At 38.6% G+C, this 15,680-nt stretch overlaps 1 protein-coding gene across 1 annotated transcript in view; it reads right to left on the bottom strand.

The window, feature by feature from the left end:
• The window catches only part of COL17A1 (collagen type XVII alpha 1 chain), a 48,028-nt gene that overhangs the window by 17,763 nt on the left and 14,585 nt on the right, over positions 1–15,680 (bottom strand). Inside the window, exons 8-30 of the mRNA XM_018569066.1 lie at positions 15,285–15,332; positions 13,793–13,936; positions 13,554–13,712; positions 13,372–13,443; positions 11,504–11,605; positions 11,343–11,420; positions 10,442–10,600; positions 9,000–9,080; positions 8,882–8,920; positions 8,140–8,319; positions 6,543–6,740; positions 5,574–5,618; positions 5,131–5,157; positions 3,867–3,893; positions 3,086–3,148; positions 2,871–2,975; positions 2,451–2,513; positions 1,535–1,570; positions 1,151–1,204; positions 775–810; positions 626–661; positions 282–344; positions 86–121 (exon numbers count right to left, since the gene is read on the bottom strand). Of these exons, the coding sequence (XP_018424568.1) occupies positions 86–121; positions 282–344; positions 626–661; positions 775–810; positions 1,151–1,204; positions 1,535–1,570; positions 2,451–2,513; positions 2,871–2,975; positions 3,086–3,148; positions 3,867–3,893; positions 5,131–5,157; positions 5,574–5,618; positions 6,543–6,740; positions 8,140–8,319; positions 8,882–8,920; positions 9,000–9,080; positions 10,442–10,600; positions 11,343–11,420; positions 11,504–11,605; positions 13,372–13,443; positions 13,554–13,712; positions 13,793–13,936; positions 15,285–15,332 (1,851 nt within the window). The remainder of the gene's footprint in view (positions 1–85; positions 122–281; positions 345–625; positions 662–774; positions 811–1,150; positions 1,205–1,534; positions 1,571–2,450; positions 2,514–2,870; positions 2,976–3,085; positions 3,149–3,866; positions 3,894–5,130; positions 5,158–5,573; positions 5,619–6,542; positions 6,741–8,139; positions 8,320–8,881; positions 8,921–8,999; positions 9,081–10,441; positions 10,601–11,342; positions 11,421–11,503; positions 11,606–13,371; positions 13,444–13,553; positions 13,713–13,792; positions 13,937–15,284; positions 15,333–15,680) is intronic.

Raw genomic sequence — 15,680 nt, forward strand, 5'->3', positions numbered from 1 at the left:
GGTGCCTGAGGTGCAGTAAAGTAAAGGGATAAATGAAATGCAGTTACCAATTGTGAAAATGCTTAAAAGAAATGCCAGACATTACCTCTTGGACCTTGATGTCCATCTGGTCCAGGTGGACCTAAAAAGAAACATATGCATAGTTTTTAAATATAAATTTCTCGGTTTTAATTGTTCAGGTTTTTGGAAGATTTACTTTCAAATGGACCTTATAAATAGCAGAACAATTTTGGAAGGATCTGATCTCTTCGCAGCATATAATGATAATGATAAGATCTTACCTGCTGATCCTTTAGCTCCTGTTTCTCCTGAGGGTCCTGGTAATCCTCTGGGCCCTGGATCTCCTATGAATAAAGATAACAAAAATGAGGAATATAAAGTCCTGCAAAGAACCAGCATAGGCAGGACAGACTTTGGAAAACATTAGGCCTTTATGGGATATGTCATTCTATTTCTAACCTCCATTAATTAAATAGAGTTTTTATCTTTTAATATTCATGAAGGTCACTTGGTCCATTTAGAGATGTACGAAATACAATTTACTCAGTTAAGGTTTCACTTTTTGGAATAATATTAGTATAATATTGCTTTGTATGTGACACATCACATTGCTTTTTTTACTGACCTGGAAGTCCTCTGGTTCCCTTGTCTCCTTGGTCACCTAAAACAAATGCAACATAAAATATTTGTATTCTATCAAATAAAAACATTATCTTTATTGTGTTGTACAGAACAGTAGACAAAGGCAAGTCACAGACAATGTGTTTTGCTTACCTTTAACTCCAGCTGGTCCAGAAAGTCCTTTGTCACCTGGATGGGAAAATAAACATACATATTTAAATTATTACAAATGTTTACCAAAACATATACTGAGTACATTTCCATATACAAAAGCATTTGAGGCAGAGAAGAAAGCTCAGGACGCTACTTTGCAGAAAAAATGATTTAGCAGAAGTGGAATGCATCAACTATTGTTGAGTTGCTTCATTTCCACTGAAGCTGAGTGCCTGGTTCACTGGGTTTGACATTCAAGGTTTCCCGCTCCCAACCAGATCTTACAAGCACTATTACTGGTTCCTCCACTAATGGGTCCAAGATCATGCTTGGACCAGTAGCCATAATAATGTCCTAGCTTTCAATATGGTCTTACCTTTAGGTCCTGGTATTCCGGAATCACCTTTGTAACCTTGCTGACCTGGAGTGCCTGTTAAAAATTGGAATTACATTTTTATACCATAGAATTGAATAGCTTATTTTTGGATCTAGAACACCTCTGGTCCTTCAGATATTGAGAAATGGTGAGAAAAGGTAAAAAATTACAAATCTCAGCACATCCTGGCTGTTAGCAGCTTTCGGCAGTGCCGGGACTTGCAATTCTTCCACACTGTGGGGTTCACAGGTAGCGCATGTTCTCAATGAAAATATAATCATGCATGAAAGCTTAAATTGGGCAAGGAACCTTCACCAACTGCCTTATCACATATCATATCTATCATTATATTTTTCCTCTACTTATCCGCCTGTGACAACATACCTGGAAGACCTTGAGAACCTTGAGGACCTTGCAAACCTGTAGATAGAAAGGGAAATATTAGACGATATCTATGTACTATTGGGCCTTGAACCACATTTTCTTTAAAGTACTTTTTGCCAGTCTCTATTTGCTCCAAATAATAACTCTGCTTTATTCTGAGCTTAATCCACCATACACATTTGTCAATGGTAAATTAACATTCTGTCCTAGAGTGGCAATACTCACTCCCTCCATTGTATCTCCATTGTATCTCACTTATCTCTATTACATAGGGAGGAGGAAATTTGTAATTTGCAGTAGTAAGCTGGCAACACCGATAACATTGTTTAAGATATCATTTAAATGCACAGGAAGTTACAACGACCCTGAATCCTGGCAGGGTCAACAGGCCTTTTTCTGTACTTGCAGAAAATTTACTTAGCCTGACAAATTTACTAATGCAGCTACCACATCAAATGACTGATATGCTAAAATATATACAAATGTTGCTCTTGGCTTTAGATAATCTTTAATTTTAACAAGGGGAATGGGTCCAAATGTGTGACATAGATAAAATATTCTTTGTTTCATTTTAAACTCTGAAGGTCTACTCAGATCTTTCATATTGATTCACTGCTTTTACAGAAAAAAAGCCATTGAAAAGTGTCAGCAGACCCCTCTCTTTTATGTTGTAATATCTTTCACAGTCAGAGCCATAATAACATTCAGCTGATGTCGCCTGTATATAGCGAGTTGCACGGATTGTGCCAATTACCAATGCAAGATGAGGGATTCCTAAGAAAATGAGGGTGCTAATACGGCAAGCATGCCAGTTACAAATACATAGGGACATTTAATAATTATTTAGCCTATCAGCCTAAATATAATTTTAGGATTTTGCTGTTAAATTAGTGCAGAGATTACAAAACTTGCTTACCTTTCAATCCCATTTGTCCTGGAATGCCAGCTAAGCCTGGCACACCTGGTTCACCTGGCACACCTGCAGAAGATAAATTAGGTATGAGAAAAAAATGATAATACTTTATCAGAAACAATAGTCATTGCCTATATATGAGAAAGAATAAAGATACAGCCAAAATAAGAGCAACCACATGCATACTTCAATGTAGCAGAACAAATAGCATATGCCAAGCTTAGTGACTGAGAGTCGGGGAGGGGCATACTCCTTAGTCACCCCCTTTAGTGAAAAACTGGCTCCTTAATCAATATAGCCCAATCCTTGCAGAAAGCTGAATCAAATTCATACATTCAATTCATATGTGAGTGAAGTAATATATGTGTTTAAAAACTCCCCCATTCAACCATATTAAGCCACTAAAAATTAGAAAGCATTTACCTCTGTCACCCTTTTCTCCTATGCCTGGTGGACCAGGGTCACCACGAGTTCCAGGTAAGCCATCCCTTCCTCTTTGCCCAGGTGGACCTTCCACACCAGAATCACCTACAAATGGTAGAATATTGATGACTCCTATCCCACAAACCTAGACACGAGCATGAATCCATCCCGACAAATACTGTATATTTGTACACTGATTTAGTCCGATTTCTTACCCGCACTGCCTTTCTGTCCTTTAGGTCCCTCTGAGCCAGGATGACCAATGAGACCCGGAGTTCCTGTTACAAAGATTATAAGATGAGTCTCACCAACAACACCATGCAACACTAAATATACGTTGATGAAAAAAGTATCAGAGTAAAGGGACGTTTGGAACTGACTGAGAGGTGGCAATTTAAGATATAGAGGAGTGGTCATTTGGAATTCTCTCAAACATTTCATGAAATTACAACTCTAATTTTTTGATAAAATTCATAAAGAAAAATAAACATTTGACTAGTTGCTAAGGGCAACACCCACATATTTAAATTTAGCACCTATGGGATCGAGGGGATTTTTTAGTTATGGTTTCAATAATAATGAGGACCAAAACTTGCCTTTCATCCATACTGACCAATACAATTTGACATTATTTCCACCTATACATCACTAATGCCACTTGTTACACGTATAACTTTGTTAATTCAATTCATTTCAGGCTGTTTGATTCTCTACACCAGCGGTGGACAAATCAATATGGAATTCAGGAGCCAGTGTGTCCAATCCAGGAGCCAACAGAATTTTTTTAGGAGGCAGCTCCATTGACAATAATTGGAGAAAGTTGGGCTCCAGCTGTAATTTTTAAGGAGCATTGGCGACCTGGCTCCAGGCTTCAGGGATTTGTCCAGCCCTGCTCTAAACAGTCATTATTTTAGGATTTTGTAATTATGTGTTTTAAAATATTTCTTCAATGATTAATTATTATAGAAGATTTTTAAGGCTTAAACTCTTTCCTACCTTGTGAACCTGGGAATCCTCTGTCACCTGTTATAAAAAAATGATAACAAATATATCAATTCTTCCCACTTAATGATTAAATAATGATTATTACAGTTTTATACTGGAACATCAAATATGTTCTGGATACCACACAGGCAACACTATTACTGCAGATGTATAACTTAAAAGAGGTTTTTGCATTGAATAGGGTATCTAACAGTGGAACCTTTGTCAGGTTTTCATTGCTGTCTATGTGTCTGTTCGGGCGAATCATCATCTCTATTTGTCTTGGTCACCAAGCCTGAAAATGAGGAAAAATCTAAGATTTGGAGCTGTCACTAGGTTCAGGGCGAGTTCTTCCATGGGCAAACTTCTTCTCATGACAACTGTCTAAAAGGAGATTTCCTATACTTTCAGGGGCTTTAACCATCTCCTACATTGTCTAAAACCAAATAAAACCTTATTACTTTAGATATACTTTAAATAGTGATGTCATCTCCCTTATCAACATTCAGAACCTTGTGGCAAATACAGTCAGAGAAATGGCTTAATACTCTTTTGATATGTCTGAATGATTGTGTAATCTTACAATCAAATGAAAGAACATAATATTTCTAAAGTAAAGAGTTGTAACTTGTCCTGGACCAATAAGCTATGCTATATTTGCTACCCAACTTCTCCTGGGTGGTAAATAATGCTGATTGCTGAACAAGCAGTGCTGCTAATGCACCGTGCAGCCAACGTTTTGATCAACTAGGCTAATCAAAAATGTTTCTATTAGCCCAAGTGTGGATTACTGTATAGACTGGTAATATTTCCAGAGATTCTACTGGATCCCCCCTGTTCCTAGAGGCCCTTATTCCCGGAAGTACCAGGTGAGACTTGTGCAAAGCAAAAGATGGAAACTGCTGTGACCTGTTTCTGCAGAAACATTTAGTACATAACACACAACATAGTTCTCTTAAATGACTATGGAGTGCTAGGCTGTTGCCATATGTGGCATTGCTCACCATGAAGATGAAAATTAATGGTCTGTCTATATACTGTGTAGCATGATCACCGAAAGCCAAGGGTCTGCCTCCAAATACTTAGAACAGCATTGACTTGAAGATTCTAGTGTGTCCTTGTTCTGCCCTCTTATGACTTAAACATCTACAAACCCCCAAATCCTACCTCATACAAGCACTCATTTCATTGGCTTTTTATGTTTTCTATGAATGCCATAGCTATGTCTCATTTTTCTACATAGGGCATAAAGGCAGGCATGCAAAGGGTTACTTACCTTTTTCTCCTTGTGTTCCGGAATCACCTGCAGATGAAATAGTTACAGGCATATAAGAAAAAAAATTACTACAAAACAACTTTTTTCAAATATATGTCTTTTGTACTATTAGGTAGTAGTCTCTTTGAGCAGACTCATAAATGTTTGTTTCATGTTATTCTTTTTTGTTATTGTTCTCTTTGTATGTTTACTGTATACACTAATGTAAAGCTCCACTCAGAATAGGTCTAACCTTTAAATATATAACAAAACAAATGTTGTTGTTATTATTATTATTATTATTATCATTGTTCTTGTTATAATGTTCCAAATTATAATTTTACTATTAAGGCAATGTCCACCATTCAAGAACATAATTGCTACTCTAGCACCTTCTAGTGATTAAAACTGATATAAAACAAAATCCATCTATATTATTGTTTAGGTTGAAAAGAGATAATTACCTTTTGGTCCAGGCTCGCCCTTCAAACCGGCAATGTTTCCTGTAGCTATAGGGAAATTTTGAAATTAGTGAAACATTTCAAAAGAGATCATTCTGTAATCAAACCATATGTTTATAAATGTATCAAGTGCAGTAGTCTATATAATCTATGCTTTGATTTAAAGAATTTGAATGTGAAACACATAATTGTGGTCAACATTGGTATTGTAGTGCATGGGCCTCACTAGCAGCAGGCATCCAAGAAACATGCCTTATCTCTTGCTTGGTGCCCTGGGTCCCCGACTGCCCCTGTGCTCTGTGTGTTACACACTTCCTTATCCCCTGCACCCTCCTGACCTCTGTGCTCTTTGCATTGCTTCTGAACCCTGTACATTATATACTCCTGATCTCTGCACTCTATACAGCATATTATACATTACATACTCCTGACCTGAAGTGTGCATTGTCTCAACAGTTGCTGGTTGCTAAGTAGCCACTGGCTATTTTATTGAAGTGCTTCTTAAAGGTAGGCTGTGTGCAGAAAAGCATATGTAATAAAGGGCTTTTTTTTAAAATGATTATGATGTTACTGAGGTTTATGTATGTCTACTACTCTTTAGCTTGTGGCTCAGTAATCAAAGATTATTTTGTAGGAAAACGACTGCGACATATGTGTGCAGGGCTTACAGGCAGTAGGTTCAGGTTTTATTAAACCATGCCCCTCTAAGCTCCTCCTCCTGTGTGCTATGTGAGCCTCCTGATTCCTCTTCTCTGGGTGCCCAAGGGTGGCAACACCTCTGTCATAGTGTTTTTTTTATTCTTAGCTTCTTCTTGGCGGAATATGCCTATGTTCGCCTTTTCACACCATTGGGGAAAAACCTTGGAGGACAGTGGTGGCAGGGGTGATAGTCAGCACTTGCCACTGAAGCTTGCTTTTTTATTGCAGTGAAATGTTCAGCCAAAAACACTAATAACATTAATAAACAAATACCTCTTTCTGACATCATCCTCTCCCTCACGTAGGCCCAGACTTCATCTCTGGAAAGACCTGTAATTGTGCCACCAACAGGAATTGAACTGGCTAGGTTGACATCCGAGCGCAGTACAGGACCAGCTTCCAAACGTCCCAATGAACTGCCAGAGCCTTCTAAATTGTCTACACGTTGCTTCAGATTCTTCAGGTCTTGCCCTAAGTTGTAAGAATTTATAGATTTTTCATTCATATTTGCACTGGTTATTTCAATAAGCATTAAATCAGATCTCTAGACAATGCCAGCCAAAATAATCCAATTTGGGAGTGGGGTGGTTAGGATATGTGCTGAGAATTACAGCAATGCTATCTAGACAGGATACCAGGTAGAATGGGTTATGACCTACATATAAAAGTATATCTAGAGCCCAAAATGTATTTCATTTTGGATAGGGTAGGTAGTGACTTTCCCCTACATTTTACCTCATGTAAAATGTAGGGGAAAGAAGACTAGGGCAGGAGTATCTTCCGACCATGACTGTGGGTAAGTACTAAGGGCATTTAGATCAGTTAAAGGAGGGTGGGAAGTGGGTTATTATTAGGGATGCACTGATACCAAAACTGGTATTGGTATCGCTGGCGATACTGAGCATTTGGGCGAGTACCCATACTGGACCAAGTGCTCCGATACTTATCCCGATGCCGGAACTTCTGGTCAGAGGGAGACTCCCTCTGACCGGCAGTGCTGCGGGAGAGCATGGAGGAGCTTCCTGTCCAATCGGGAAGCCGGGAGGTCGGGTCATGACCTGCTGCCAGCTTCCTGATAGGCTAGGTGCACACTGGCTTCACACTGCTTAGTGAAACTGCGAGGTAGCCTGGCTTCCTGGCCAATCAGGAAGCCGAGAGGTGGGTCATGATGTGCTGCCCGGCTTCCTGATTGATCAGTAAGCCAGGCTGCTTTGCAGTGTCAGGAGGGAGCGTGAAGCCAGTGTGCACTCGATAGAACACCGGCTTCCTGATTAGCCAGGCCCACACTACGTCGGGATGCTGGTATTGATATTCGGTATTGGCAAGTACCGGAAAAAAATATCGGTACTCATACTTGATGCATAACTACCGTAGTTATTATTTACCCGGAGGTGGGCTTTAGGGGAGAATGTATTTGGTGGCAACTGTTTAAGAGGGATTTTTTCCTTCCCGTTGGATAGATTTTCTCTTACTTCCCGTTGGGTCTGTGGGACAGGAAGTTAAATAAAAATCTCCCTAACGGGACATACACCCATACACTTTCACCATGAGAAGGTGCAGTAAATCAAAGCCACTGTGTAAAACTGTAAAGCAGGTAACAAGGCAAGGAGCAAATATGGCTGCCCCTATGAACATACCAAACTAAATTGTAAATTATCCATAGTAACACGGTTTAACACACACTTATAGGCTTATTTACATCAAGCTAATCTCTTTTCAGTGTATCTCTGAAAAAAAAGCTTTAAAAAACAAAAACAAATCTTCCTTTTTAAAAGTTTGCTTTGTTCAGTGTTTGTGAAATCAATTTTGATTGTGAAATGTACATCCTGCCGATGTTGTGGTATCATAGTATAAAGAGATGATTACTTACATAGAGATATGAGTCCAAAGAGCAGTCCCAAAAGGAATAGTAGGCCAAGAATTAACCCAAGTGCCCACATCCACCATTTGCAGCAGGAAGCACATGGTCCACAGGCTCCATCCATTCCACCATCCTGCCTTTCAGCATACTGATCGTTGGCGGACTTCAAACCATCTACTCGATGTATCTCTGTGGCGAGTAACAAGCAACAGTTAACCATTCATGGGTGAGAGGAGTTTCAGAACCTTATATTTCTCAGTGGTAGACTTTACAAGGTGGTAGTATTTGTATTATGTGTACATGTGAAATTAACACTTTATGTGAGCTGCTTGTTTGTACATCCTTTAATAATTTGACAGGTATTAAATGTGTATATAATGTTGTGTGTTTGTGTGGAGCACAGCTGCAGTAAACAAAATATGTATAAAGCAGGTGAGTCGAAATGGAGATGACATGTGTTTGTAACAACTGGGTGGACCAGGGGAGAGGTGTAGTCATATAGGCAGTATGAAAGGGTATGATCTACACAGAATGTGGGAGTGACCATAGATCTTTTTAACTTTAATAATACTAAAAGAATTATGTTTATGACAAATGTGTTATTTCTTCCCTTTCTGTTTAAGACTTTCTTTAAATTATCAACTGAGGATATGAAAAATATGCAGTTTTGGAAATAAATGATTGCTGTACATTTGTATCATTTATGGGGAAATAGACAAAGCAATAAAAGGAATGAAGGAAGATTTCTTACCTGCATATGTAGCTTTGTCTTTGGTTACCTTTAAGCCTCCTAAGATACAACAGCATATGTGTTAAACTATCATATTGTCTTTCCAATTGAAATAGAAGAGTTAAAATGCATTATTTACCATTAGCCTCTGTTCTGTATGAGGTGTCCATACTAGTTGTTACAGTTCTTTCTTTTTTTAGAGCATCTTCACCATATGAACCTGGGAAATATCCAAACAATGTGATGATTTGTAAGTCTTTCCATCTATTACCATAGTGTGCAAATAAAAATAACTGAAGTATCAAACACAAGTGACTGAGAAAGGGGGTTATATGCCTAAGAATTGTAGTACTACTGTTTGCTGAAAACTAATTGTAAAAAGACCTATTATGCAACCTAGCACTATAGTTTTAAGGTCCTGTCTAAACTCTGGTATTAAATTGGGGTACCAGGTACACACCTTGAAAAATGCTACAGTATCATGGGAGTTCTTAAAGTTTGGAGTTATCATGAAAGCAATAGGTGAGTGGAAATCTTCCCATGGTGATTTCCCTTCACTGTTGTATCTTCAAGACAGGATGTTACATAGTTACATAGTATTGAGGTTGAATAAAGACACAGGTCCATCAAGTTCAACCTTTGTGTGTCTGTATGTGATTGTGCATGTGTGTGTGTGTGTACACGGGTCCCTGTGTGGTGTAGTTTTTAAGAGTACCTGTACCCCTGTATGTTATGGTCTCTGAGGAGGGTATCTAAGGTATCTATCCGAGGATGTGAAATAGAAATCTCCCTAGCAGGACAAAGACAGCAAAAAAATAAAAATAAAAACCTGCCAACTTACCTACTCTATCCCCCCCAAAAAAGGTTTATGCTATACATACACTTTAATGAATGGTGCCATTCACAAGCATACATTGCATTGTGCAATGCCATGTGCAACGTAATTATCTTTTACGTACACAGAAGTGAGGATGTGCATTTTTGGCCAGTTTTTTGGTAAGTAAATTGATGGAAACACATGTCAGCTATTGAAATAAACTGATGTTGACTGATCTAATTGCATGCAAAAGCATATAGACTGAAATAGGTGAAAAAATAAGGTCACAAACATCTTTTTGATAAGGATTTCAAAACAATGTATTTTGTGAAGTTTATACTTTTGTGTCCTTATAGCCAAGACTTCAGCATCTTGGACACTGTGTAGCATTATGGAATTTTAGGATTTGTTTGTTTAGGTGGATGAACATATAAAACACTCTTTTCAGACAAAGAAGGTTTGCAAACAGCTTGATTTTATATAACCAGGAGGGTAACAAGCTTCTTGACCACAGTAGTTAGGCACAGAATAAGCATATACAACTTATCACATTCTCTGGCACAGACTGATGTAATGAAAATGTTCACTCTGGCAATGATTGGGTCTATCTGGTTCATTTCTCCCTCCTTTAATGTAACAATCCCAATCATATTCAGCTTTCATCAGTTTAAAGCAATGAAAGATTAATTCTGATTTAATGATAGGGATCACTGCACTATATACTGTACTTTTTACTATATGATCAATAAGATTATGTTAATTACCTGAACTGGCCATACTAGCAGCTGTAAAGACCTTTCCGCTGTCTTTGGACATTATCAGCATGTCTCCATCCTTCTTAGCGGGTGCTTTTTCCTTCTCCAGCAAAAGGAACTTGTAATCTTTGCTGAGGATTTCTTCACCTTGAATTTTACTGCTAGTTACTGAAAAAGTATGGAGAGAAAAAGGTAAATATTGGGGTGCATGTGTAGAATAAAAACAAATAAGATGCTGCAAATATGTAGATGGGGTAATGTGGACACTGGCTTTGTCATTTCTTTTTAACTATCACGGTTTTGGGTACTTTGAAGGTATCATATTAAATCCGACCTTATGCATTACCAACCTAATCTTAATTTTTTTATCAACCTCCGGTACTATTAATTTCCACCATAAAAAAATCCCAAGTATGATGTGAAAACTATTGTTTCACTGCTCTATTGGAGGAAGCATGGTGTCAATTTTATATTTACATATAACAACGTTGTAACTGGACAGACTAACAAACAAGATAAAGGAGAGATGGTTTTGTGTTTTGTTGAACTACAGTAAGCTTTTTGACTCCTCTCAGCAGCCCCTGCAATCCCTCCCCTTAAAATGTATCTGCTGAATTTAGCCACAAATGACACTAGGCACTGGCCAATAAGTACCATTATGGTAACTACAGTCCTAAATAGTAGACTAACTGCATTGAGACACACAGGACTAGAGTTGGCTGTAAACATGATAGTGTTAATACAAACCTTTATTGTTAAAAGAACCAAGTACAGTACAAATCTATCCATACATCCTTGTTGCCTATTTTAGGTTTATTACTGCATTACAGGTGTGCTTTATTGTATGCCTTGAGTATCAGAAAAGTTCTGTGAAGAGTCTTCAATTCACCATCAAATCAGAGAAACTCACCAGCTGATGAGGTGACAGTGCTGCTGACTCCACCTGAGCCTTGTGTGTTTTGTGTGACATTCTTCTGCACTCCATATCCTGAAAAAGTCACCCACATGAATATGGTTATGGTCCAACCAATCACTGTGCACAAAACTGAGTGAAAAGCAGTGAGCACAAACCTGAGGTGTTTGCAGATGTCATTGCGCTGTTGACCATGGGAGCTGCAGCTAATGCCACTCCTTGAGCATGTAATGGGGCCAAATTATTTTGAACACCGAATACTGTGGAGGAAAACAGAAACATAACAAGTTATGCAATAAGATGTATTGATTTCATAGCGTGTATCCATAGAATAGAAAGTACCCGTAGTGCTAGTATTTCAGGGTTAGTCCAGCCATTGCTAACATTTTGTTTATAAATTGAATAGAGAGGATGGTAGTGGCATCTTACCAGATCCTAACTGTGCTCCCTTCACTGTATGGCAACAAGAGGAATCTCAGCCCTCTCTCTATAATATCAGCAATGCAATACTAATGACACTCCAGCAGGTAATGTAAGATCACCTAGTAATGGGCATGGCAGGTGGAGCTGGAAATTAGACATGTGTGATTTGTTTCGTTCCGAATCAAAATTCAGACAAGATTTTGGAAATTCGTAGATTCGGAGCATCCGAATTTCCGAAATATAACATATCCGAAATCATCCGAAATCATCCGAAAGCATCCGAATCCGAAATTTCGGATTTGGAATGAATTTCGTCCAAATCCTGTGCATGCACTATTAACATTTAAAAGGATAAAAACAAATTAAGCAAAGTATTTTAATGTCCCTTTAATAGTAAAAACTAGAGCATAGCAACCAGAAATGACAAATGTGCCAATTCTGCTACCCCACCTCAAGTTAAATTTTCAGGAATTCTGAATCTGAATCCCGAATCAGATCCGAATATGAATCCGATTCCCGAAACGAAACACATATAGGATCCGAATTCCAAAAACGAAATAAAAGAAATCCAAAATAAAATGAATTTTTAGCCGCTGCACATGTCTACTGGAAATTTAAGTGCCAAGACCTCCCCATCACAGTCCCAAAGAAGTACATGAAGGTGAGGGTAATTAATTCATGGTCAACTGAAACAAGCTGGAAAGGCAAATCTTGACTTTCTCTGTAAAACTCAAGCTTGGACCTGTCCCCGCTCCTGAGACCCCTATTTATCAGTGAAGCCCCCTATCACACCATAGAATTAATAAAGAGGCAACGGAGGTGTGACATTGTGGGGGAAAACTCAATTTATGCACCAAACATTGAGATTTGCACATGAGAGAGCTATTCTGTAAAAGAAAGTGCAGTAAGAAAAATATATTACATGTAGGGTTGCACAGATACCAAGTACAGTACTCGGTACAAGTACGAGTACATGTACCGATACTTTTGAGCTCCAAGACTAGACTAGAGAAAAATTCAAAAATTAGGAGGCAGCTGTCATTTGTTAGGAGCTCACGGAGCTCCCGGGATTTGTACATCTCTGTTTAAATGTACGATTTTGTTTTTATAAATATAAATAAAGGGATGCACAGATACCAGTTTTGCGAGTACGAGTACTGGTACTCGCCGAGTACTTACAAGTACGAGTACTGATACATTTTTGTTTATTGTCATGTGACAGGTTTTCTAAAACAATACAGACTAAGGATTTCAGGACAGTGGTGGAGCGCCAGAGCCAGGTCCCAGCTGCGACCGCTGCAACCTTCGTATTTCTCATGAAAATGCCAAGTATCTGCACTGGTACTCGAAAAGTATCTGTGCATCCCTAATTACATGAGAATGGGAGAAAAGAATTATGTTGTTGGGGTTTCATATAAAAATAAGCAACAAAAACTAAACTAAGAAAAAGTAAAGAAATAATGAGAAGTAGCTGGGAGGGCATTTGTTAACTGAAAGAAACTAGAATTCCAGTTGAATTTTTTTAAGGTCAAAATCTACAACTCTAACTACTACTCTAACTCCACCTAAAGTGAAACAGACTCCAGTAAATTATGATAGTTACCTGCAGAGGAGGACGAAAGTCCTGAATGTAAGGTAGGAGAGCTGGGGGCCAGATTGTTGGGCATTCCAAATACTAAAAAAAAAATCATAAAGCGACAATTGTAAAAAAAAAACAGAAGCCATAGACATAGATTTATCAGCTCTTTATAGATTGTGAAGCCATTTTTTCTTTCATAAGTTTACCTGATCCTGAGGACTGGGCATTCATCATAGAAGACCCATAGCCCATGCCACCCATGTTGTTGTGGTAGCCACCCATAGATGACCCTGCAGGAAGCGTGGAGGTCCACATATATGATGGGAGTGCTGAATCTAAGATGGTGGTGTCATATGACCCTGAACCTGTATGAAGGAACCACTGATTAGAATCAGTACCTGTCATAATGGTGAAAGGCATACACAGTGCTGTCAGAGACGCTCACCTGACTGAGAGCTCTCTGTCACCATCTTCGTCTCCACAATTGCTTTCTTAGGGATGGGAAGGGTGTTGGTTGGGGATCTGCTGGGGCTGACGCTGGTCGAACGACCTCCCTTCAGCAGTTTCTTCACATCATCAAGTTCTGTCCCTGAAGGAAGGTGAAATATTCACAGGTCAGTTTAACCACCTACAACAATGTTGACTATTCCATATCTGCAGAGTGGGACCGATGGCTTACAAAGCTGAACAAATATAAAACTGCAAATGTACAGTTATCCATAGAATACATTTTTGGTGGGTTGCTCTGGGTCACTGCACTCTGCAAATAATCACTGCACTTTGTATTGCCTCATAACAACTAAATGTAGTGTTTTTTTAGGTATAGATCGATCTTCCCCATATTTGTGTGACACGTCTGTGTTAAGTAGTAGCACACTGTGGGGTTGATTTACTAACCTTATAAACATGCCACGAACAAGTATACACCTCTGTAGTGTGTTCCCTCCCAGCATGATCTATTGGTGGAATCTAGACACCTTTGTAGTGTGTACACACCCAGCAGGTGTGTTGTGCAAAGCCCTGCATGAATTGCAAGGTGATGTTGTGTAAATTAGCTCTACATTGTGTTGCTTGCGTTGATGAATGCAGGAATGTAAATGCATGAGCTAACCTTTTTTGTCTAAACTGTGAAGCAGCATTATATATGCATCATGTGCATGGTTTTTCCATATATGGCATTAGTGGAAATATGCTTTTAGAGACTTTTTGGTTAATAAATACGTTTTGCTGTGTAAAAATCACACGCACCTAGTGCGTGCGTGTGTTTAGGTTAGTAAATCACCCCCTGTGTGTCTTTACTAAAATACATTTTGTGATTTTTTCAAAATCTGATAAATGTGCTTTGTTTGTGGTGTTCCAGGACAGGTATTAGAAACACTACATCCATCTATTTATTTTTATTTATTACAGGTATTATGGCACTGACAATTTACGCAGCACATTCACATCAGTCCCTACCCTCAAGGAGCTTACAATTTAAGGTCCCTATCTCACATGCATACATAGAGGGCCGACTTAGACAGGAGCCAATTAAGCTACCAGCATGTCTTTGGAGTGTGGGAGGAAAACGGAGTACCCGGAGGAAACCCAGGCAAGCACAGGGAGAACATGCAAACTCCTTACAGATAGTGACCTGGCTGGGATTCAAACCGAGGACCCCCCCCAAGCTGCAAGGCAGAAGTGCTAACCACTACGCCACTCTGCTGCCCAGTACCTCACTATCATTGATATACCCCACTTACCAGTGGGTTTATCAATGATATTTGTCAGCACATAAAAAGCTCTATACTGGGTTCAGTTTTTTCTAAGTCATAAACTTCACATCTGTAAATAAAAACCACCACCTATTATCAAGAATATATCTCAAATATGCCATAATATACAAATGATTGCTTGCTCTATATTAGTGATATAGAAAATGACACATAAACACTCACATCTTGTGGAGGGTGAAGCACTCTGCAGCCGAGTGCGGATTTCAGTTTCTGTAAAATAACACAATAATAAAATTATTATTGAAAAGTATTGAACATAAAATCTATGTATGTATTGCATTAAAGTGTTTCTTCTTTTGCTATAAAAATCCAAAAGGACCGGTAACTAGTCAAAAATGTATATGTAAGTCCCCACATGTGTATATAAAAACATCTTTGGTTAACTATGCTCTAAAGTCTTTCTCTATTGTTCTATTGCATCAGCCATTTTGGGTTTAAGAATCTTGGGTTTAAGAATCTGAGGACTGTCAATGGCTTTATTCATTGTTATCCTACAGAATAAATAGGCAAACAAAATGTTGATTTAATGGTCTTTTTACACCTTTGAGAAATATATAT

The sequence above is a fragment of the Nanorana parkeri genome, unplaced genomic scaffold (genome assembly GCF_000935625.1).
Source record: "Nanorana parkeri isolate BGI_ZX_2015 unplaced genomic scaffold, ASM93562v1 scaffold1282, whole genome shotgun sequence".
In the NCBI taxonomy this organism is placed as follows: domain Eukaryota; kingdom Metazoa; phylum Chordata; class Amphibia; order Anura; family Dicroglossidae; genus Nanorana; species Nanorana parkeri.